Source organism: Astatotilapia calliptera, chromosome 16 (assembly GCF_900246225.1).
Source record: "Astatotilapia calliptera chromosome 16, fAstCal1.2, whole genome shotgun sequence".
NCBI lineage: Eukaryota > Metazoa > Chordata > Actinopteri > Cichliformes > Cichlidae > Astatotilapia > Astatotilapia calliptera.
The window spans coordinates 15894622-15920073 of record NC_039317.1 but is presented as its reverse complement, the minus strand read 5'-3'; the positions used below and the strand labels follow the sequence as shown (position 1 = coordinate 15920073).

The 25452-nt window shown below is 43.3% G+C and overlaps 2 protein-coding genes across 2 annotated transcripts; both read left to right on the top strand.

Annotated features, from left to right (window-relative positions):
* The first annotated feature begins 15882 nt into the window (after positions 1–15882).
* Positions 15883–21513, top strand: abhd13 (abhydrolase domain containing 13). The gene is made up of 2 exons (XM_026145225.1): positions 15883–16291; positions 17646–21513. The coding sequence occupies exon 2, from the start codon at positions 17680–17682 to the stop codon at positions 18733–18735; it is 1056 nt and encodes a 351-aa protein (XP_026001010.1). The 5' UTR covers positions 15883–16291; positions 17646–17679; the 3' UTR covers positions 18736–21513.
* A 35-nt stretch (positions 21514–21548) lies between these two features.
* Positions 21549–24935, top strand: tnfsf13b (TNF superfamily member 13b). Its single transcript, XM_026145227.1, has 6 exons — positions 21549–22442; positions 22579–22684; positions 23227–23283; positions 23554–23678; positions 23956–24106; positions 24314–24935. Exons 1-6 carry the CDS (start codon positions 22209–22211, stop codon positions 24424–24426), a joined length of 786 nt encoding a protein of 261 aa, XP_026001012.1. The 5' UTR covers positions 21549–22208; the 3' UTR covers positions 24427–24935.
* The last annotated feature ends 517 nt before the right edge of the window (positions 24936–25452 follow it).

Below are 25452 nucleotides of genomic sequence, written 5' to 3'. Positions count from 1 at the left end.
GCTCAGGTAAGTAGTGGCACGACAGAAACTCGGAAAAAGGCTCAGATAGGTGATGACACTGACGAGTGTTACACAATAATCCAGCGAGGAAGCACTCTCAGCAGCCGCCTTAAGAAGTGAGTGAGGTGATTGTTTGCAGGTGTCCGAGCCAGGGGCTGGAGCCGTCATGACTCCGCCCCGGTAGAGCGCAGTGCGCGGAAGGGGAGAGAAGGAGATGCAGCACAACAAAAACACTTGTAGCCATACAGAGTCAGCCGAGAAGGCACAGGGTCATGACAGGGTACCATGCTTTTCCTGTCAGGGTCCTGGGACTAGGCGACCCAGGACCCCTGGGCAGTCATGGACCTGTGTTATTATTATGTATTGTTGGTGTTGCTTCCCCTTCTCTGTGCTTGTACATATGTGTGTGTGTGGGTGGCTGTGTGTCTGAGTACTTGTTTATAGGCGCCGTCAGGCCTGGGGGGTGTGGCCCTGCTAGGGGACTGGCCACACCCGAAGCCACACACCTGCTGCTGATCAGGCCTCGTCGGGGGAGCTACTTAAGAGTCTTGGAGCTCCCACCGACGCGGGATCATTGCTTGGGACTCCACGTTAGTTACCCAGTTTAGGTTTTGGGCGTGTCGTGTATGCCTGCCATTGTTCAGTGTCCTGACTGCTGCCGCTATTGTTTCCCGCAGGAGGAGCGTGGAAGGCTTAAGGAGCAGCGAGCACCGGGAGTGCAGACACGGGAGCAGAGAACACTTGGAGGACACGACACGGGAGTCTGGGGAAAAACACGGGGATTTATTGTTGTTTGATATCACCCTCTGTAAATAAACGCACTGCTTGAACTTTGAGCTCCGCGCCTGGGTCCTCCTTCCCCACACCCCCACGGTTTGCCATGCCATACCGTGACAGAATGATCCCGCCAACCACCATGGACCCAGCAAACTCAGGAGTTGCCACGGAGGAGAGATCGCTCGCGCAGCTATGGGATTACTGCCGGAGCGTAGTCCAGGCCGTAAATCCACACAGGAGACACATACAGGTAGTGTTCCTTGACAATCACCTCACATCCACTACCTTCACCACGAACATTCTGGACATTAACAAACTTAGGCACCTGGTCACTAGTTTAAGGGAGAGCTCGAGTTTTGAACTATTTGGCTTGGGTGGTCCGAGAATGGACAGTTCGGCTGCTCTCCTAGAGACTCTAGCCGCTTGGTTTTTCACGCGTCGGCGGAGGGCTTTCCCGTCGCGGCACAATCGTTTGATCCGCCATTACAGAAGGCATGCCGCACTCTCCACCACCATTCCATTACGCCTCAACCCACTCCTGCGGTTTCAGCCCGGTCAGCTGGCAACGGACCGACAGCGCTCATTACCGCAGTGAGTAAACCCGACTCATTTTTGTCTATTAATCATGTCATCAAAAATCAAAACCCAGATGAACAGCAGAAGATGGTTTCTTTACACCCGGCCCCGCTTTCACGGAGGAGAAGGCGTCCTCGCAAGCAGCGTTCAACCACATCCACACTCACTCCTGTGCTGGTCGAAGACTGAGGACCAGCGGCTCTGGACGCCACAGTGAGTAAAATGGACTCTGCCGGTGTTATAAATTCCCTTCCTGTAAACATGAAAATAGAAACTGTTTGCTGTACCTCCAAAGACTCAGAAAATATTCCCTCTGGGACTGTAAGCTGGGAGCTAGGGAGTTCCGAGCATACAGACCCAAATGACTTTTTGGCTCAGTCTGGCCGCATGGAGACTGAGGTTCTCCCCAGGGCTTCCCCAGAGACCGAACTGGAGGTCTCAGTTGCCTCTGGACCCCTGGAATTTGTTGAGCCAGCTGTAACATTTTCATCCTCTCCACCCTTCATCGTAGCCATCTCACCCTCACCTCAGCCTGCTGCCCAGCTGGTAGCTCAGTCTTCAGTCCAGTCAGCCTCTCACCTTCATCCTCAGTTGGAGGTCGATATGCCGGCCGGACCACCTCTGCCATCATTTCACCCATCTGTCCCTGCATCGCTGTCCAGTCTACCGGGAGTAGCTGCCACACCATCGTCGCCTCCGGATCATCCATCTGTGGCTGAAGCGCAGCCGTCAACTCATCCGCCTGCAGTCGCCCCTCAGCCGTCTTCTTCACCGGCCGCTACGTCGCCACCCGCACCTGCCCTGCCCGTGCGGGAGCTCGCGCTGCCGGAGCAGGAGCCCGGCGAGCCGGAGGAGCTCGCGCTGCCGGAGCAGGAGCCCGGCGAGCCGGAGGAGCTCGCGCTGCCGGAGCAGGAGCCCGGCGAGCCGGAGGAGCTCGCGCTGCCGGAGCAGGAGCCCGGCGAGCCGGAGGAGCTCGCGCTGCCGGAGCAGGAGCCCGGCGAGCCGGAGGAGCTCGCGCTGCCGGAGCAGGAGCCCGGCGAGCCGGAGGAGCTCGCGCTGCCGGAGCAGGAGCCCGGCGAGCCGGAGGAGCTCGCGCTGCCGGAGCTCAGCGAGCCGCCAGCCGAGGAGGAGCTCAGCGAGCGGGAGCCGGAGCTCAGCGAGCCGCCAGCCGAGGAGGAGCTCAGCGAGCGGGAGCCGGAGCTCAGCGAGCCGCCAGCCGAGGAGGAGCTCAGCGAGCGGGAGCCGGAGCTCAGCGAGCCGCCAGCCGAGGAGGAGCTCAGCGAGCGGGAGCCGGAGCTCAGCGAGCCGCCAGCCGAGGAGGAGCTCAGCGAGCGGGAGCCGGTGCTCAGCGGACCTCCACGTCTAGCGCGGCCTCCACGCCATCTACGTCCAGTGCGTCCACGTCAGCGACCGGCGCGTCATAGACCATGTGCCACGCCTCGCTGTTGCTCACCGGAGCAGCGACGTTGCCATCGGACCCGGGGCAGGCCGCCGGAGCCGTTCCGCCGCCGCCACCGACCCGTGGCAGGCCGCCGGAGGAGCAGCGCCGCCGCCGCCACCGGACCCGTGGCAGGCCACCGGAACCGTTCCGCCGCCGCCACTGGACCCGTGGCAGGCTGCCGGAGCAGCAGTGCCGCCCCAACTGGAGCAGTGGCAGGCCCCCAGAACTGTTTTGCTGCTGCTGCCGGACCCGTGGCCGTCCGCCGGAGCTGCGACGTCGGTGGTTTTTGCTTGTTTTGGTTCCACTCTCCTGGAGGACTATGATGTTGAGAGCTCTGCCTGCCGCCTACACTGCTGCTCTAGTGAGGTGGGGACACTGGTTCATAACAAAACCCAACTCTTTCCACAGCTCACTAGCATCGGAGTTCTCACCTGCCTGGTCCTGGAGCTGTGCTGAAACAAAGGAGAAAGGTATGTTTGAACAGAAAATGTCCTCATCCTCGTCCAAAGCGAGATGTTCCAACCTCCCTCAGAGGATTTGCTGAGTAACTCCTTATTAGCCTTGAGTGAATCAGATATCACAGCTTTGCAGTTGATAGCTATGGTGAGCTAGGATGACTTGGCTAGTATGGTGGCTAGCGCTTGTGCTACTTGGCTTGGTGACTGTGTGTAACTAAGACAGTTAGCTTGGTCTGCTAGCTGTTATGCTAGGTGAGTGGTGGAAGCTCACAGTCTCCAACCTGCTTAAGCTAGCACTCACATTAGCAGTCAGAAGTAGCAGTCACTTGGTGTTCGCGCGCTCGCTCTACGGTAGAGTATCACTTCCTGTTCCTGCTCAAACACAGTGGTGTTTCTGAGTAGCTTATTTGCTTAGCAATTTAATTAACAACTTTTAAATACATTCTTCTTTCATAGTATAATCTTCACGTCCTTCACCCGAAGCACACTTTCTGTGTACACACTACCTAATTTATAGCCAAAGTATTCACTCACTGTCTCTGTACTGTTTCGCTAGCTTAGCTTAGCTCATAGCCGACTCGTTAGCACCATGGCTACTTCACCTGTCCCTCCTGCACTTTCTTGCTCATTGTGTCAGATGTTTAGTTACTCCTCGGCCTCCTTTAGCAGTAATGATATCTGTAACAAATGTAGCATATTTGCAGCTCTGGAGGCCAGGATTACTGAATTGGAGACTCGGCTTCGCACCCTTCATTCACCCGTAGCTAGCCGAGCCCCTGTAGCTGGTGCAGCTGAAGATAGCGTAGGTCCCCGGCAGACCCCAAGCAGCTGGGGAAAGAGGGCGGCTGGGTCACGGTGAGGAGGAAGCATAGTCCTAAACAGAAGCCCCAGGTACACCACCAACCCGTTCATGTGTCTAACCGTTTTTCCCCACTCGGCGACACACCCGCCGGGGGTCAAACTCTGGTAATTGGCGATTCTGTTCTCAGACATGTGAAGCTAGAGACACCGGCAACCATAGTCAATTGTCTTCCAGGGGCCAGAGCAGGCGACATTGAAGGAAATTTAAAACTGCTGGCTAAGGGTAAACGTAAATTCAGTAAAATCATAATTCACGTCGGCAGTAATGACACCCGGTTACGCCAATCGGAGGTCACTAAAATCAATATTGAATCGGTGTGCAACTTTGCCAAAACAATGTCGGACTCTGTAGTTTTCTCTGGTCCCCTCCCCAATCAGACCAGGAGTGACATGTTTAGCCGCATGTTCTCCTTAAATTGCTGGCTGTCTGAGTGGTGTCCCAGAAACAATGTGGGCTTCATAGATAATTGGCAAACCTTCTGGAGGAAACCTGGTCTTGTTAGGAGAGACGGCATCCATCCCACTTTGGATGGAGCAGCTCTCATTTCTAGAAATATGGACAAATTTATTAAACCCCCCAAAATATGACTATCCAGAGTTGGGACCAGGAAGCAGAGTTGCAGTCTTACATGCCTCTCTGCAGCTTCTCTCCTCCTGCTACCCCCCCCAAAAACCCATCTCCATAGAGACTGTGTCAGCTTCCAAAAAGACAAAAAACAAACTAAAAACCAGCAACAAACACCTTAAACATAAACAATTACAAAGAAAGAACAATACAGTATCCACATCTGAACCAAAGAGTAGAACAGTGAAATGTGGATTATTGAATATTAGGTCTCTCTCCTCCAAGTCTCTGTTAGTACATGACTTAATAATTGATCAACAAATTGATTTACTCTGCCTTACAGAAACCTGGTTGCAGCAGGATTATTATGTTAGTTTAAATGAATCAACACCCCCGAGTCATTCTAACTACCAGAAATCTCGAAGCACAGGCCGAGGGGGCGGTGTGGCAGCAATTTTTCACACCAGCCTATTAATTAATGAAAGACCAAGACAGACTTTTAATTCATTTGAAAGCCTGATGCTTAGCCTTGTCCACCCCAGCTGTGAAACTCAGAAACCAGTCTTACTTGTTATCATCTATCGTCCACCTGGGCCTTACACAGAGTTTCTGTCTGATTTCTCAGAGTTTTTATCTAATTTAGTTCTGAGCTCAGATAAAATAATTATTGTAGGTGATTTTAACATCCATGTAGATGCTAAAAATAACAGCCTCAACATGGCATTTAGTCTGTTATTAGACTCAATTGGTTTCTCTCAAAATGTAAAAGAACCCACCCACCACTTTAATCACACTCTAGACCTTGTTTTAACATATGGCATAGAAACTGAACATTTAACAGTGTTTCCTGAAAACCCTCTCCTGTCTGATCATTTCCTGATAACATTTACATTTACAATAATTGATTACACAGCGGTGGAGAGTAGACTTTATCAAAGTAGATGTCTTTCTGAAAGCGCTGTAACTAAGTTTAAGAATATAATCCACCCACTGTTATCATCTTCAATGCCCTGTACCAACACAGAGCAGAGCAGCTATCTGAACGCTACCCCAACAGAGGTCGATTATCTTGTTAATAATTTCACCTCCTCACTACGTACGACTCTGGATACTGTAGCTCCAGTGAAAACTAAGGTCTCTAATCAGAAGTACCTGACTCTGTGGTATAATTCTCAAACACGTACCCTAAAGCAGATGACTCGTAATCTGGAGAGGAAATGGCGTGTTACAAATTTAGAGGATCATCATTTAGCCTGGAGAAATAGTTTGCTGCTTTATAAGAAAGCCCTCCGCAAAGCCAGAACATCTTACTATTCATCACTGATTGAAGAAAATAAGAACAACCCCAGGTTTCTCTTCAGCACTGTAGCCAGGCTGACAAAAAGTCAGAGCTCTTTTGAGCCAACCATCCCCTTAACATTAACTAGTAATGACTTCATGAACTTCTTCACAAATAAAATGTTTATCATTAGAGAAAAAATTACCAGTAATCATCCCACAGATGTAATATTATCTACAGCTACTCTTAGTACCATTGATGTTAAGTTAGACTCTTTGTCTCTAATTGATCTTTCTGAGTTAACTTCAATAATTACTTCCTCCAAGCCATCAACGTGTCTTTTAGACTCCATTCCTACAAAACTGCTCAAGGAAGTCCTACCATTAATTAATTCTTCGATCTTAAATATGATCAACCTATCTCTAATAATCGGCTATGTACCACAGGCCTTCAAGCTGGCTGTACTCAAAAAGCCATCTCTAGACCCAGCAGTCTTAGCTAATTATAGGCCAATCTCCAACCTTCCTTTCATATCAAAAATCCTTGAAAGAGTAGTTGTCAAACAGTTAACAGATCATCTGCAGAGGAATGATTTATTTGAAGAGTTTCAGTCAGGTTTCAGAGCTCATCACAGCACAGAAACAGCTTTAGTGAAGGTTACAAATGATCTTCTTATGGCCTCTCACAGTGGACTCATCTCTGTGCTTGTCCTGCTAGACCTTAGTGCAGCATTCGATACTGTCGACCATAATATCCTATTAGAGCGATTAGAACATGCTGTAGGTATTACAGGTACTGCACTGCAGTGGTTTGTATCATATCTATCTAATAGACTCCAATTTGTGCATGTAAATGGGGAGTCCTCTTCACACACTGAGGTTAATTATGGAGTTCCACAGGGTTCAGTGCTAGGACCAATTCTGTTTACATGCTTCCCTTAGGCAGCATCATTAGAAGACATAGCATACATTTTCACTGCTATGCTGATGACACCCAGCTCTATCTGTCCATGAAGCCAGATAACACACACCAATTAGTTAAACTGCAGGAATGTCTTAAAGACATAAAGACCTGGATGGCCGCTAACTTTCTGCTTCTTAATTCAGATAAAACTGAGGTTATTGTACTCGGCCCTGAAAATCTTAGAAATATGGTATCTAACCAGATTCTCACTCTGGATGGCATTACCTTGGCCTCCAGTAACGCTGTGAGGAACCTTGGAGTCATTTTTGAGCAGGACATGTCCTTCAACGCACATATTAAACAAATATGTAAGACTGCTTTCTTCCATTTGCGCAACATCTCTAAAATTAGAAATATCCTGTCTCAGAGTGACGCTGAAAAACTAGTTCATGCATTTATTACTTCCAGGCTGGACTACTGTAATTCATTATTATCAGGATGTCCAAAAAACTCACTGAAAAGCCTTCAGCTAATCCAAAATGCTGCAGCAAGAGTACTGACAGGGACTAGAAAGAGAGAGCATATTTCTCCTGTTTTGGCTTCCCTTCATTGGCTTCCTGTTAAATCCAGATTTGAATTCAAAATCCTGCTCCTCACATACAAGGTCTTAAATAATCAGGCCCCATCTTATCTTAATGACCTTGTAGTACCATATCACCCTATTAGAGCACTTCGCTCTCGCTCTGCAGGCCTACTTGTTGTTCCTAGAGTATTTAAAAGTAGAATGCGAGGGAGAGGCCCCTCTTCTGTGGAACCAGCTTCCAGTTTGGATTCGGGAGACAGACACTATCTCTACTTTTAAGATTAGGCTTAAAACGTTCCTTTTTGCTAAAGCATATAGTTAGGGCTGGACCAGGTGACCCTGAATCCTCCCTTAGTTTTTCCTTTCCAGTCACCTTTCTCACTCACTATGTATTAACAGACCTCTCTGCATTGAATCATATCTGTTATTAACCTCTGTCTCTCTTCCACAGCATGTCTTTTATCCCGTCTTCCTTCTCTCACCCCAACCGGTCGCAGCAGATGGCTGCCCCTCCCTGAGCCTGGTTCTGCCGGAGGTTTCTTCCTGTTAAAAGGGAGTTTTTCCTTGCCACTGTCGCCAAAGTGCTTGCTCATAGGGGGGTCATATGATTGTTGGGTTTTTCTCTGTATCTATGAAGCGCCTTGAGGTGACTTATGTTGTGATTTGGCGCTATATAAATTGAATTGAATTGAATGGAAGACTCAAGGTTTCTAAGAAGCAAGAAGAGGAATGTGAATGATGGGTGATGCTGCGTCACACCCTTTTATAGGGAGGAAGGTGGCCCCTCCTTGAAGCAGGCATCATGCTGGCAGCCAGTAATGGCTGGAGTAATAATATAGAGGCTTCTGTGGACAAAGAGAGTGTGAGAGAGTGTTCCCCAAACCAACACACCGAAGGGAATGTTTAAAAGAAAGCATCATTATCTGCTTTGTTTTATTTTGCACAAACATACACACAAACACACTCTCAGTGGCGGTCCTAGCCTGTTTGGCGCCCCCGGGCGCACAGAAGCACGTTCAGTGAGAGACTGAGATTACCCATGATGCACCACTGACCTATCTTCCATTGGTTTTAATTTTGCACTCCAGTATGAACACCCATCCCTTTCGACAGGTTGTGTGAGACTTTAAATTATCAAACTGTAAATTATAAATTTTAAATTGTTATTGATCCCTTTACCCCTAGTCCTAAAATGTATATTTATTTTCTTACTCTTCTTATATTTATTGTTTGTTTACTTGCACTGCTGTAACTGGAGCCTCGTCGTCTTGTCTCTCTATATACTGGACTGTATGTAGCGGAGATGACAATAAAGTTTACAGCAGCAAGCAGGCGCACCGAGGGCTCTCGCACTCACTTTTCGCATACAGAATTTCGAAAAAACATTGGTGCAAATTATAACTCTGTATCATAATGTCTGGTGTTTTCGTGTTTGTTGGTTTTTTATTTTGTTTTATTTTGCAAGTTGGTTATTAGATGCTGCTCCAGCCAGTCAGTAACTCCCCCGCCGCCCCGCCCTCTCCTCCCTGTGCTGCAAGCAGCAGGCGCACTTCACAAACGGAGGGCGCCCTTACTCCCGGCAAATGTGTGATAGAAAGCCGATCGGTGCCTATGCCATTCACAAAATGCGCTGGCTGACGTCGGGGCAGCATGAGTACGAGCAAAAAAATTTTTTTTGCCGATGCCCGTGATGCCGCCTCCCACCACAATGCCGCCCGGGGCAACAGCCCGTGTCACCTGTATCAAAAACCGCTACTGAACACACTTATTAAATGAGAAATGAGAAATGAAAGATGGCCTTTCCATCCCCACAGGATAAAACAGTAACCTTTAATCTGGACCACAACCCTGTCTGTTTCTACTGGCGACCAGACATGTCCTCTGGTATCAGCTTAGTCGGGAATGTTCTCCCAAAACAACTCAACCAATCACTTATTACTGGTCTGACTGCTCTTCCTGAAGTTACTGAGCTTTCTCTAAATCAAGTGAATTTAGTCTTTAAGTAGATAGTGGTTACCAACAAGGCCCCATGCACACTAATATTTTTAGTTTACCTCACCTTTAAAAACCTCTTGACTTCACTGAGACAATGTAGCTGCATTTTCAAGGACAGTGGGTTCTCAGCAGAGGCTGAAGCCTCCACAGGCTAAATCGAACACATTGTAATTACAGCATGCCCTTCATATTGCACTTTTTTTTTTAAAAATGGCCTTGCTGCTGACATTATTTCATGGTTGCACTTCCTTCACAGAGAGAATGCCCTTCACAGAGAAACATGCTTTGGTTTTTCCCAGTGTAATGATTTCTATGCTCAAGATATCTCTTAAGTAACTGTAATTAGGATTAATATTAACGGTAATGACTACAAGCATTACTGCTGTAAGGTAAATTGCAATGTTTTTCATATAAGAATATAATTCTTTTTTAAATGTCTGTTGCAGATCTGAAAATTAGGTAAAAACTCCAAATGAACAACACATAGCACATTAGACTGTGGCATTATTTTATCAAAATTGAGCTAGAATGCAAAAACAGTGCATGAAAAATAAATTACACCCTCACTGATCCCAAAAGAAATAAATTTTCTTGATGAATTGATTCTCAGCAAGTGTAAGTACCTTTGTGAAAGTAGAAGTTTTGCAGTTTGCTCATTTGGAGCAACTAGGTGTGTGTTAAGACAATGCCAAGGTGGTAAGTCATTTGCAATGATCTTAAAGCAATTGCTGCTGCCCATCAAGCTGCCCATCAAGGGTTATAATTGCATTTCCAAACAATATGAAGTCTAATCTATGAGAGTTTATTCACAAGTAGAAAACATTTAGAGAGTTGCCAATTTTCCCAGGACTGTCATTTTCGGTTAAGTCATCCTAAGGCCAGAATCTGCAATGCTCAGAAAAAAATTATATGTCTCAGACACTACAGGCCTCAGCTAGTACTTTAACGCGTTAAATGTTAAAGTTCAAGACTGAACAAATACAGCTTGTCTCGAAGGGTTGCCAGTATAAATAAAATTTAAAAAAACCTCTTCTCTTTAAATTAAAAAAAACATGAAAGCATGATTTATGTTTGCAAGGCTGCATCTAAACAAATGAAAACAATGTGCTTAGACGAGACCAAAGTGGAGCTACATGGCATGTTTGCCAAAAAGCAAACACAGCTCACCCGAAACCCTGGCTGATTGTGACCCACACCCGTTTTCACACCTTGGTTCATGTGATTAGGTAGAGGATCATCATGGGGTCCTTTTGTCCATCTTTGGGGGGATACTCCCACGCCAACTCTCCACCATTTGACCCTAGAACTGAAGAAGCTTCTCAGATGAGAGGTGAAATGTCTTCAAGCAACCTAAAGAAGTCCAGACCCTTTTCTTTCCAAGTTCCTTAGACAGCATATCAGGACAAACACCCCATGCCAACTCTCAGCATGGTGGTGGAGGAGTGATGATTTGTGCTTGTTTTACACGGGACATTGGCACTTTGCAGTCAATGAATCAAACTCGCCTGTATACCAAAGTATTCTTGAGTCAAACGTGAAGCCATCTGATCAAATCTGGGTCATCCAACAAGACAATGATCCCAAGCACAGCAGCGATTCAACAACAGAATGGCTGAAAAAGAAAAGAATCAAGTTTGTGCCCGAGTCCAAGTGCAGACCTCCCCCTGATTGAAATGCTCTCTTTTTAATGACTGTAGTTATTACCTTAAAGGAATTGTTTATTTATTTATTTTTAGTTTAATGAACTAAGATTGCTTTCTTACTAAGACTTAACCAAGAAGGTCAAGAGCATTCTCACAACTTTTGACTTGAAGCAAGGGGCAACTTCAACCCTATAATTTTTCTCAGGGACTAGTACTTTAGAGCTCACTAAGCCACAAAGATCTTAGTTATAGTGCTTGTAGACATATTTTTGAACTTGGATACAGCCAAGCCAGCTTTTGCCCCTTCCTGCTTTTGCTAAATTAGTTAAATTGCATCCAGGCCTCCTGACTTCAGTTTCCTGCTAAATAAACAGCCATTAAAGTGGGATCAATCTTCTTATTTGGTCTCATCAAGACAGCAGATCAAAAAAATTTAAAGTATTATTTAATGCTGCAATAACTTTAAGTTCAATTTTTTTTTAAAAACACAGTAAATTACAAAAGGTGCGGTTTTCATTTCGCTCTAATAAATGTGAAAAAACATACTTGTATGCGTTGAATTACTTTTAAGGCAGCTTGATTTAGAAACTGTGGCAAGTAATGTTACAGCTGAAGAGGATTTTCAAGTGTCTTGAGAGCTGAAGAACGTGTTCTCTCAACGTCATTTTTTCATTTTTATTTTTGGCACAATGGCCAAATGTGCTAATTATCTTTTTCTACCATCAGAGGAGGTTAGGCAAAGACCAGAAGAGGGATGATGGCTTAGATAACATCATTCTCACTCTAAAGATCTTGATAGGGGGCTTTTTTAGGGGAAATTGTGGCTACTTTCCCTTTTTTTGTAAAAATGGTGACCACTTCATGCCTCACTTGTCATAGTCAGAGAGTGAGGAATAAAAAGTGTGAAATTCATTGCACAAAACCCCACCGATCACACTTAAAGCCACACTAATTAGTAAATCATGCCCCATTACCATGTAATTACCCACAATATTGTGGTTACTCCTTTATTACTTCACTACATGCTGCTGTTTTAAACTCAGCTCATCACCACTGCCTGTACTTAAGCACACACACACACACACACACACACACACACAAACACAAACTTATATCAGCAGGTTAATTAGAATGATTGATATCATCATAGGTATGACAGAAGGTTTATTTGCATGGGAAATGAGGGAAATGTAGCCTTTATTAAAAGTCTACATCTTTGCCACAGGAGGCCTCCTAATTGCTGTCTGAGACATACTGCAATTTCCACCCAATTTACTTCTGGCAGGCATAGTGTATAGGGCACTCTTTGCTGCATGCCCACAATGCCAAGCAGCCTGCTCTATTTCATGTCACTGTAGCATAAAACTGTATAATGTACAGTGTCATTGAATCTTGTTTAGTGCCTGACAGTAAAACAATAAGCACTACAGTACCTCGTGTGTTCTTAATTATATACAGATGTGAACAGAAGTTTGCATACACTCATGTGTCACAGTAATTTGGGGCTTTTAATGATTTCTTTGAACTGTTGTTTTTCCAGGGAGGAATGACTTAATGACTTCAAAAGAAAACAAGAATTGGGCGCACGAGTGTGTGTGTGTGTGTGTGTGTGTGTGTGTGTGTGTGTGTGTGTGTGTGTGTGTGTGTGTGTGCATGTGTGTGTGCATGTTTTGTGTGTAAAATAAAGACTTGGTATTATGTAGCTGTCCTCTCTGACTCAAAGGAATACTCTGTCTCCAAGGTGACACTTTTACATTGTAGTCATGGACACAACCATCTGTCATTCTATGCATGACATGCTGAGAAATCAACAAACCAAAGAGGTGTTGCATGTTAGTATGGAACAAGCCAAACTATGTCCAAACGCAGCATGGCACAAAGACAATGATGGCAACTCTTATATGAAAAAAGTTAAAAACCTAGTGTCCGGTGGAAAAAAAAGTTGCTGACTGACTAAATATCCCTGCGCTTAAATGGCTTGACATCTGCTGTGGAAGTTGTGTTATTGTTTTTTATTTTATCAATGGGAACCACGGGCCCCTTGTAGAAATTTATTCTATGGTTCTGGCTCTAGAAGGCCACATGGTGCATGGTGTGAGGTGAATGATAAGCATGTCCCCTTGGCTTGATGATATGATATTCCCAGCTGGGTCGCCACAGTTTTGCTTCGTCCTTCTTACAGCTCTGACTGCGAGTTATTGAGCTTGGGCCCTCCAGCTGTTTAGAGTGCTATATTTCAAGTAATTGAGTCATGGGATACGAGAGCTGCAAAGTAAGAGAGAGTGAGCGAGTGTTTGTGTAGTAGATGTTTTGACTGACATGTCAAAGGTAATTGAGTCATAGGTAAGAGGGAGTGAAGCTGCCAGCTGTCAGTCTCTTACAGGCTGAAAGCAGCACTCACCATCACCTAAAGAGACAAGGTGTAGGTGTGTACGTGCGTGTGTGCGTGCATTTGTGTATGTGTGTGCACTCATCCACTATGCATTCTGCTGCATAGATACAATAAGCACCTCTAGCAGGTAGGGTCAATGCCAATGACATGGCTACTACACTAGTTAGATTCTGGTGTAGTAGATTTCCCTTTTTATTATTCAGTCTGAATAATGAATGGAGTTTGAACATGGTCATAATCTTAAAGTCAATCTGTTCAAGCTGGGGAAAAAAACAGTTTCTCATTTGTAAGTCTGGACGATTCAGTTCAAAGAGCACTTTCCTTTGTAAATCCTTATTTAAAAATGAGCACAGCATTTTACTAAGGAAAAAATGAAATAAAAAAATACTAAACACAAATGTTTTTAATTTTTATATGTTGCTCATTGTTATGACATAAATAACACTACAGCAACAAACCAACTAATCCATCCATAAATTCAAAGAAACTGCTGACTTGCAGAACAGGTCATGGGCAGTTACACAGCATGTGGACACTACTTCACAACCATTTTCTCCTCAACAGCCTCCACAGTGCGACTTTAAAGTTTCAGCAAATACTTGTGTCAGCACCTCTTACTCCAGCAATAATTAATACACTGTAATCGACAATGAGCTTTCATGTGCTGGCTGTATTTTTGGTGTATTCTTTTATGAGAAGATTTGCATAGCTTATGAAGCCGCTGCTGACTCGAACAACACGGAATCAAATCAGCAAACCCCAAGGAGAGAGGTGAACAGCCTACAGCTGTGCTGGTCTGCACATAATCTGTCTCCTCCAAGGTCACACTGAGTATCACCAACGAATCAATACCAATGGGCAACTCAGAATGGAAATATTAACATATACTATTAAAATTAGAAACCCCTTTGCAGCACAACTTCCACTGTGTTTGTATTTTCTAATTAGTTTTATAGATCACCATGAAATTTGAAAGTCACAAGCACGTACGACATGCAACATCACCAAGGTCCAAGTCAAATTCTCAGTTATTTTAACTTTTGTTGTTTTGTTGGCTTTAACTAAAAAAGCAGCTTAAGGCAGCAAGGTTGAGCTGTTCTTTCTTTGAGGGATTTTTTTTCAAGGACAGTCCCTTCAGCAGCCACAGCAGTGTTATGTTTCTCACACCTACAAGTGACCCATTTTTCGAAGCTTTGAGATGTGTCAGTTTTGACTCCACCAACACATAAAAACTGTTCTTTATAGTCTGCTGTTGAGATCACAGCAGTAGGCTCTCATACATTTTCAAGTTATAAGAGACTCATTCTTGGGAACTGAATAGATTAAAACAATCTGTAACTTTGAGATCATGTTTTAAAAGAATGTAACTTGTTAGTGGATAGCCTATATCACGGTCTAAAATATGCATAGAAATTATAATTTCCTGCAATAGTTTTGTGTCATTAATGAAAAGCAAGTCACAATACTCTGCCATTTTGTGAATATGAGGTTATTTTATTTCAATCTAACGAGTCAGTCAATAGTAATCGTTTTTCTTTCTTCTTCTTTTCTTTCTGTCTGCTCCCTTTAGTGGTCATCACAGTGGATCATCTGCCTCCATCTCATCTATCCCTAACTGCTAACAAGGAAAACCTTAGCATCTCCGTCTCCTTTCTTCAAATTATATATCATAGCAGGCCTCACTACCATCTTGTAAACCTTCCCTCTGACTCTTGCTGTTATTCTTCTGACACAAATCACCCCAAGCAATGGTCTCGGTCAGCTCTACCCTGCCTAGATTCTCTTCTTCACTGCTCTTGTGCACTGTATGTTGCTTTGGATGGTTGAACCCAGGCATCTGAAATTGTTCACCCTCACTAGTCCCTGCAACATCACTATTACGCGATCTCCTCTTATTCACACACAAGTATTCTGACTTGATTCTACTGACTTTCATTAATCTTCTCTTCAAAGGATACCTCCACTTCTCCAAGTAATCTTCCAGACGTTTCCTACTCTCATTACTGATCACAGTGTCATCAGCAAACATCATAGTCCACAGAGACTCCTGCCTGTCCTCATCTGTCGACCTGTAAATACCATGGCAAACAAGAACAGGCTCTGTTGTCCCACCCCTCACCCTGAACTCAACTCTAACTCCTACCACATACCTTACAACTATTTCACTATTCTCATACATGACTTTATTCTCTGTCACTTCTGACTTCGTTTTTATTACTATTAGTAGTAGTAGTAGTAATAATAATAATAATAATAATAAAAACTAAAATTAAAAATGTAAATAAAGTAAACAAGTAACAACGCTGCATCGGTCATTGAAGTTTGCTTTTAGGCCCTGGGATGCTGTATATTCTATCTAATAGCAACACCTGGTGGGTGAAAATTAAATAGCACACGCAGAGGCGTGAGCTCGGCCAATACATCGTATTTAATATTCTGCACGTCCTTACTACGGCGGCGTGCCATACATTACACGCTTTAAGTATCACCTGATCGATGCTTAAATTAGCACTTGAAATACTTTAGTGCTTTGTCACGCTGAAACGCAGTTTATTTTGATGTGTGAGGACTGCAGCTTTACAGGAACCCATTTTCTTATTCTAAGCTCTACACGGAACTGAAAAAGGTTACACCAGTAATGCTAACCAGCTGTGCAGCTAGTGTCACCGGTGTTGTCGCTGACAGCCTGTCACTCACCTTGCTGCTGTAACTATAATCTTGTTAGTAGATACAGAGTTGAATGACAGTGGCTGTGTTGCCTGTGCGTTAGTGTTTTACTAAAATTTCGTGGAGCTGAGACGCTGAAAATGAGAGAAGGGTAAGTAGATGGCTCCGTAGCTAACATTGACGAGTTAGCTAGGTGGCTAACTTAAAAAGCTACATATAAGACTGCTAACAGCACTAGCAAGGTAAGGACAGCTTAGTAGTTAGCATTTCAGTTACTCATCTAACTCGGCTGCAGTGAGTGGTCATTTAATGGGGTTAAACTCGTTTGTATAGCCAGCAAATTCAAAGCATGGTGTGTCAGTCGTGACTGATTTGACAGCTTCTTTTGACAGGCCAAAAAAATACTGAGTGATGACTGGCTGCTCTTAACGATCGACGATCAGTTAAATTAGATACCAACTGCCAAAGCCCTGCTAACACCAGTCGTATGAGCTTTTCACCAGGCTGACAGCAGCTGTCAACGCTTTTCCTTGTGGGTGGGGTCGAGATATTTTTTTCCCTTCGTAAGATTTCCATCTTCATCTTTTCAGCATACATTACCTTAATTTCCCGTACTAACCTCAGCAGTGCACACATCTTACCGCCACCTGATAAGCCAGTATATTCACCAGGGTTTGGTTCCCATCACCTTTCGGTTGGCTGAGCACACCCGATTCCTCCTATAGGTTGCTGATATAGCAGGAGGCGGAAAACAGACCCACTGCAGTCAAACACATTATCCAGTGATGTTTTACTATTACTGTTATTATAAAAACGATACAGTCCTGGTTTAAGTATATGAATGTTTTTAGACAGAATACATAGGGGTCCTTCCATGTCAACTAACCAAATGGCACGAGCTTTGACTTATGATAGTGAAATAAAATTGTGATAAAATGTATTTTCATCATGTTTTGTGCTTCATTATTTCTAAAGCTCAAGACTGTAGTTCATACATATTTTAGCCTTGTGCATGAGACACACAATGTTGATTAAAATATCGGAATATATGGTTGCTGTTGTAGGGACACGTGTCCTTTTTTATTTGTAACCCTTCTTTTAATGCTTAATTTAATTGATTGTCTGATTTCAAAATTTTTTTTGTACAGAATAGGTTTTTGAACAAAGCTTCATGAATGCCTGCAATAATTTAATGAACACTAACTGGTGTTTAATTCTTTTATTAGGTGGGATAACATAGTCTTCATTACTTCCCAGTATTGGTACATGAGCAGTCTGTTCAGTTTTGCATCAGTATTTTTTTATGAAGTAGGCTGATAACTGTTATGGATATTGTGCATGATTATATACTGATGCAAGAACTTCTGTATTTGATGCAAGAACTTCTGTATTTGATGCAAGAACTTCTGTATTTGATGCAATTACCTGCCAAATCATCTTTGGTTCCCTGTGTTTTTTGGTTGTTTCATTAATGTTTTTGTTTGGTTTTTATTGGTTTGTTGCAGAGTGTGTGGCCTGTGATTCAGCTCTTGTGTAGCCATGGAGAAGCCGTGGAGGTTGTGGGGGGCAATGGAGCGTTGCACCCTCACTCTGGTGTCCTGGTCCTGGGGTGCCTGTCGTGTCTCCCTTTTGGCCCTTATCCTCACCTTCCATCTATATGGAGGATTTTTTCTCCTCGCTCTCATCTTAGCATCTGTGGCAGGCATCCTCTACAAATTTCAGGATGTTCTCCTCTATTTTCCTGACCAGCCTTCCTCCTCTCGCCTTTATGTTCCCATGCCAACAGGAATCCCACATGAGAATGTGTATATTCGTACTAAGGACGGTGTCAAGCTCAACCTCATCCTGCTTCGTTACACAGGAGGGGACACATCTCCTGGAGTCACTGCTGGAAATCAAAGCTGCCCCACTTCTTCTGCTCCCCCTACGATCCTTTATTTCCATGGTAATGCAGGTAATATTGGTCACAGGGTGCCAAACGCCCTGTTAATGTTGGTCAATCTGAAAGCTAACGTGGTGCTGGTGGACTACCGTGGTTATGGAAAAAGTGAGGGTGAGCCCAGCGAGGATGGGCTCTACCTTGATGCCGAGGCCACGTTGGACTATGTCATGACCCGCCCTGATCTAGACAAAACAAAGGTGGTACTCTTTGGTCGCTCACTAGGAGGTGCCGTGGCTGTTCGATTGGCATCAGTCAACCCTCATAGAGTAGCAGCCATTATTGTTGAAAACACCTTCCTCAGCATCCCCCATATGGCAGCAACGCTCTTCTCCTTCTTGCCCATGCGCCTGCTCCCCTTGTGGTGCTATAGGAATAAGTTCCTGTCCTATAGACAGGTGGCGCTGTGCCGCATGCCTTCGCTGTTTGTGTCTGGTCTGTCTGATCAGCTCATCCCACCAGTTATGATGAAACAACTGTACGAGCTGTCTCCTGCACGGACTAAGCGCCTGGCTATCTTTCCAGAGGGCACGCACAACGACACGTGGCAGTGTCAGGGCTATTTTGCTGCTTTGGAGCAGTTCATTAAAGACCTGCTGAAGAGCCATGCCCACGAGGAGAGCGCTCAGCCTTCAGCTAGCGTCACCATTATCTAAAAAAGAAAAAAAAAAAGTCAGGGACTGACTGTTCATGGGCTTGAGTGGACTGATTGGGAAAGCTTCACTGATTATTTGGAAGAATGTACATTTTTTTAATCCTTTTGTGTGGGGTTTTATTTTATTTCACTCTTTTTACCTTTCTGTAAATTTAACATGTCAAAATATTTTCACTGTTTCAAGGTTCTAAGAGAGGGTAAGAATGTCCTCCTGAGTTTGTTTGCAGATATGTATGCATGTATTTTTGACATTTTTTAACGAATGAAGCCAGATCATACATGTCACAACACAGAAGACTTTGCTCTAGTAAGTCTGCTCGAATGAATTAAAGTCAGTGAAACAGCTTCTCTTGTTACTGCGTCCATATAGGGGCCTATGGTGTTTCAGTGAAAACTGATTGTTACTGCAGTTAAAATTTCAGTTCATCTGATAAACTGAGCTAGGCCTGATAATGCAGTCTAGGCCTTCAGTGTAAATATATTTAATTTTCTAAATTGCACTTTTCTTTTTAAACTTACCCAAGTGTTTAATTATATGAGCTAACATCTTCTGAGCAATACTTTGAGCAGTGTACTTTTTTCCTCTCCCTCTTTAAGCGTTAATCTGATGTATGTGCAACAGATTGGCATAGAAGGATATTGTTGTGATTACTGTCTATACACATACACCCTTTGAACTTTACTTTTAAAAGTAGCAGAAAGCTTCCTGTTGAATAATTATATTCAGCCACAAGTGTTTGCTGAGATGAAGTGGTCAGGAAGATGAAATGACATGTTTGATACTTCTGCCTGTCAAAAATAACTTATGGACCTCTTATTTCCTGTCTAGCTGCTTCTGTTTCATTGTGATTAAGATAATCTACACGCTGTTCTCCCTGGTTAAAATGCAATGCGCACACAAGAAAAGGTCTTTGTTTTTTAATTGGACTTTAGGGGTTATTATGCAACATTGGCTTCTATAGTTTATGGTAAGAACCTTTTACAGCAAGTTACATTAGTGTGTTATATATCTGTGCACCGAAGGAGTCATCGGTTGGTGTAATGGTCTTGCCCCTGCTGACCGCTGGAACACAATAGGGAAAAATTACATAGTTCTCATTTTGTGCAAAAAAGTATTCAGAAGATTTGCAGATATTATGAGTCCTCAGTAGTCTAAGCAAGAGAAATTTAGTGTGTAATTTCCCAAAGTTAATACTGCAAATCAACAAGAAACTGCAGTCCAGCAAATTCTAATAGGGGGATTTTGAGGGCAGAAATTAACTTTTGAAGATTAATGAAATTCTAAGAATTATTTTTTAACAAAGACTGAGGAATGTGAACTTGCCCTATACCTCTCACCCTTTAGTCACACCATGTGAGATTTCTGGGAGGCATTACAGACATGACGAATGATTACCAAGAAAGATAGTTCCTAAAAATTTACTGTACAGCATTTGGCCATTTGAATACTGAATTGAAATCATTTTAGGGAGCAAAAAACAAACCAAAACACAGAAACTGTTTTTTAAAGAAGAGGTGTATTTAGGAATGAGGTGTAAGCTTTTTTCTTAGCTTTTATCATCAGCATTGTAATTGTTAATTGGAAGATTCTGTCACCCCATGCTTATTTGCAAAACGGCTTTACTCACTTGGAGGGCTTTTAATGAGCTAATTAACCTTTCCTGCATGTCTTCCATGGGATGGAGCGGAGCTCGACAATTAAAACGCTATTATCAGCTCTTGCTTTCTAAATGCAGCACGCGGCAGTGCAGTGGTATCAAAGCCATTTGAACAAGCTCAACAGATCTCCTTAGCCATATTTAATACTGTTTGAGACGTATGCTAAACAAAATCTGACAATGCCAGAAGACCAAATTTGTGCATCACTGTAACTTGACAAATGATCGAAATCCTACTATGAATGTAAATGGTGGTCTTAAGTGAACATGCTTTATAGAAATCGTATATTGCTGGTCTGTTCTTCCTTTTTCTTTGACTTATTTTACTGGCGGCACTGAACATTTTGGGACATTTTTGTATTATATCAAATCCATATGCTGAGTTAATGCACATTGTGCATACAACCATGTGAGTATACACTCTTTTGGCTCCACTAGCTTTGTTTTACACTTCTGCTGTGACTTAGAATTGCACCATCCCATCATTCGAGAGAAGATTGCGGAACTTGTTGTCATTCACTTGATTTACCATTTTGTAGCCTGGTAGGAAGCAAATTTAATAATAAATGGGATATTGAGTCTTCATCCTAGCCAAATGTGCTTTTACAGTCTAACACCCTGTGGATGAAAACAAATAAAATTGAATGTCTTTTAAGTTTTTATAGAAAATCATTGGCCGATCGGATGCGACAGTGCACTGTGGGACTTTTTTTTTTTTTTCTTTATGTGAATCTATTCGGAAGAAATGCTGGCGAAAATGTTGCCATAACTCAGAATTGGTACGTTGCATTTTAAAGCTGGCATGTAATAACATCGAGTCTTGGCAAATTTGTGTGGAAATGAACATGCACAGTCTCGACATACTTTGTGTATATCTGCCACAACCGCTCCGCTTCTGTATGCTCTGAAGAAAAACTGATGATTTATTACTACAGACAAACATCTGAATGAGTCATCTTTTGACTTCTGAGTACAGGGCGGTCAGTTTGAGCAATTTTTTCCATTTTCCAGTTGTTTCTTTACGATTTTTAAACAATGTCGACAACTTCTTTTGTAAGCACACATTTTCACTTTCTATTTTCTGTACTGTAACATGCAATAAATTGATACATTAAAATCTTTTTTGTGGTTTGAGTTGGAGTTTGTGTGTGTCTGCGTGTGTGTGTGCTTTGTTATTCAGGGTGCTAAAACAAGTAACTTCACACTTCTGAGAATAACAGTTTTGTATGTTTTGCCATCTTGTGTTGCTGTTCACAGATGAATTTATTCACTTCCTTATTTTAGTGTGCATCTAATTCTGAAATAACGGTGGCATTATACGGTATTATTTTCACTTCTCAGTCTTAAATCACTTTACCTGTTTCGCACCTTGGCTGTTTTCCATTTTGCTGCCAGGTTCCACTCTTGTGCCCACTCGCGTGTCAATTTTTATTGTGTGGAAGAAGACGTGTGTTTTGTGATGTGAAAACCGAGGAGTGAGAGAGAGATTTGTCAAGGCTTCTGGTCAGGCAGGAAGCTGAGTGTGGTTAGCTTAGCGGAACAATAGAGGGGAAGCTCTTTACCATTTTTTTTGTAAAGTATTTATCCTGCGTAGTCCCTCAGACTGCACTGGATCTGGCTTCTTAAGGACAAAAGTGAGAGTTAAGGAAATCAATCTTGCTTGCAGACGGGAGTTACGGTACTACTGGAGATACTAGAGAACATTTGATAACAAAAGCAAACATCCGCCATTCCAAATACAGTAAGAAGAGAGGGAGAGGATAGTTCAGGCGTGAAACTGGTCATGTGGCAAGTGTGAGCTCGCTCTGGAGATTGTATGGGTCCTGCAATGGCAGTTTTGGCAGGTCTTAAGCCTGGCTCTGGACAAGGGGATAGTGAAAGAATGCTGTCCTGGCCAGTTTTCCTGTTGATGCTGGCCGCTCTCAGCTCATCTTTTCTTTCAGCTTTGTCTCTGTACCAGCTGGTAGCCCTCAGAGCTGAAATAGAGCAACTTCAATCAGATGTCTCTTGTGGGAGAGAAGAGGGACAACCCAGCGCAGACAGATTGCAGGTGAGAGAACACTAGTCCACCCCCCACATGGGAACGACAGCAAGCACCCCACCTGCACAAGGTTACGAAGATGTGCAAAATATTGTATTTTAATTGCAGTTACTGTTTTTCTAAGAGCTATATCATGTCTGTGCAGGTGGAGATTCCAAACAACATCAAAGATGTTGCTCGTCAGCCCGAGTGTCCACCTGCCTTCATCCAAAGACGACGAAGGAGAACGGTGTCTGGAGCAGAAGTGTTAAGTAAGACATAGAGGGTGCACTTGAGACTTACAGTTATTGTTCACGCATGAGATATTTGCAAAAATGTACGTTTTGTTTTTTCAACTCTGTTGCCTGATTAGAAAAAAGAAAAATAACACACACTTTTATTACTGGTACTATGCGTAGTGTATAATTTTCTGTACCATTGTTAACCCGTGTTTAATTGTGCATAGAGGTTTCTTTCTTTCTTTTTTTTTGGTGGGCAGGGGGGTGGAGGGTGTTAAATCCCGCCACACTAAGTTCCCCAGACACACTGTTTACTTTAACATACCAATGACCACGTTTTCTTAACAATCCCAAAAAATCTCATGTGGTCAGATATTGCTGTTAGTTGATTAATGTGCATAGTATAAGGCCAAATTTATTGAGCTGTTGGGCACCGATGATGCACTTTTGCCCAAAAATGGGAGAGAAAAAAATGATGGATAAGAACGAACAAGAGTAACGGTTAAGGAACAAGCTTTGTTGAGACAGAAAAGAAACAACTTTTAAAAATAGTTTCCTCTTGTGTTTGCTCGCAGTTTCTCAGTCTTTCCTGCAGATGCTGGCAAACGACAGCAGAAAAAACTACGTGAAAGGTACAAGATGTTAGACCATAACTGTGACATTTTGTTTTGATTTGTCTGTTTATTTAACTTACCTCTGGTTTGTATTTACCTCTTGTTTCATATTGAGATCTTTTGGTCTTTGCAAACTAATCAGAGCCATTGTTACAAAGTCAGAATTTAGACTTAAGCTGTATGAGGTCTACAGTAACTAAGTGACTCACAAATATGGTGACTGTTACAAAAGATGTATCTTTATGTGCTGTGGGGCATTTTCCATAATGATGTTATGTTTTGGTTTAGAAATTTTAAGAGATACGTACACAGGCATCCCTTGGCAGCCTGGGTTAAAGAGAGGCACTGCCCTGGAGGCCGAAGGTGACCGCATTTTAGTCCGAGAGGAGGGCTTCTATTATGTGTACAGTCAGGTATGTCCTTTTTTGAAATTGTCATTCCATGATTTTGCCACAGGGGGGTGCTGCCAGTCCGTTTCCAAATCATCAGATATTATTTTCCCCCTTACAAACGGTGCAGAAAAAAGGGTGTGCTCAATCTAAACATGCAGCTGGTTGAGAGACCTTGAACAAAGGTCAGATAAAGAAGAGAATATATAAATTATGCGTGCATAATAAATTAGGCGGTGCTGTAGCACCAATGCCCCCACCACACCCCGTGGTTTTAACCTGGTGGTTCTGATGTGCACAGGTCTTCTACAGGGACAACACCTTTGCAATGGGTCACGTGGTGTTCCGGTGGAAGGCAAATGTTGTTGGAAACGAGCCTCAGTATGTGTCCCTGTTCCGCTGCATCCAAAACATGAACCCTGTCCAATCGTTCAACACCTGCTACACAGGAGGTGAATCTGTGTTATTGTATTTGCCCAGATATGTTCTTCCTTTAAACAACAGTTCTTGTGGAGGTTAATCAACCCACTTCCTCTTTTGTCAAGCTGTCAAGCATTTGTTTGTGTGTTTGTGTATGCATGTTGGTGCTTCAGTTTAAGGAGTGCGTAATAATGGAAAATACCAATTCAAGGTCTGATGCAGACATTTACATCCCTCAGGTATTGTGAAACTGGAGGCTGGGGACTACTTGGAGCTTCTGATCCCCCGGGCCACAGCAGACGTGTCCCTGAGTGGAGATTCCACCTTTCTGGGTGCTCTCAAACTGGCTTAAACTGTGCCACCTCACATCGGACCCAAGGGGAGACGTTAAAGCCATGAAGTGCCAGAGATGGGGGAATGGCAGCAACATGCTACATTTCTTGGTGACCTTGACTGACTTGGTGTTGTGACAAAAACACAGGAAGCAGCCATTTCACCACTGGCTGAATGATGTACTGTGCAACTTCTAGCTTGTTAAGCCTGAGCAGACACAAGAGAGACAGAGGGTTAAGGGTTAAGGTCTGTCCTTTTTATTATGTTCATGCATTATATTCATTTGTGCCATACATATATACATTGTAAGAAACTGTTAGAATCAAGTAAGCTTTCTTCAGATAGTCGCACACGTGGCAAGGACCAAATATTAATCACATAATCTTTCATTTAGCAGCAGCCACATTACTGCATAACTCAGATGGTTCTTCTTATATGCTTTATTAGTCCAGATATAAAGACATAAGCCAGCATGACTCACTTGATATGAATATTCAGATGCAATAAAGTGACAATTCTTTCACAAGACATTCTGAGTGGAGGCTGATGTTCCATCAATAACCACAAGAAGGAAAGAGTTGTGTATGTGTGTGTGTGTGTGTGTGTGTGTGTGTGTGTGTGTGTGTGTGTGTGTGTGTGTGTGTGTGTGTGTGTGTGTGTGTGTGTGTGTCAGAACAAAAGCAAAGAGAGAAATAAGGTTGATCAGGAGCAGCAATACCCTATTTTTAGCCTGAGGCAAAACTCTAGGCAGATGATGTCTTCATTTTCAAAGGAAGTGATCAATGAATTTGCCATGCACGAATGCATGAAAGCCCAGGAGAAAATAGTGACACTTTTTCAGTGTATTCTTCAGTCTAGATTTTGTATAAGCTAGAGATGGAGTGAACGTTATACCCGAGAGTGTGTTCTTATATATTCTGGACAATATTAATACATTCGCAGTTTTAATTACAGTACATTATGTGAATTTTTTATGCCATAAATCATGCAGTATTATCAGTACTTTACACACTGTATAGGATCAGAGGGATTGTTTAGTTTTAAT

Bases quoted from the DNA above. Each gene is read 5' to 3' on its own strand.
- abhd13 (XM_026145225.1), top strand. From the start codon at position 17,680: ATGGAGAAGCCGTGGAGGTTGTGGGGGGCAATGGAGCGTTGCACCCTC.
- tnfsf13b (XM_026145227.1), top strand. From the start codon at position 22,209: ATGGGTCCTGCAATGGCAGTTTTGGCAGGTCTTAAGCCTGGCTCTGGA. The intron at 22,443-22,578 runs GTGAGAGAACAC...ATGTCTGTGCAG, and splicing joins CCAGCGCAGACAGATTGCAG to GTGGAGATTCCAAACAACAT. The intron at 23,679-23,955 runs GTATGTCCTTTT...TGATGTGCACAG, and splicing joins TCTATTATGTGTACAGTCAG to GTCTTCTACAGGGACAACAC.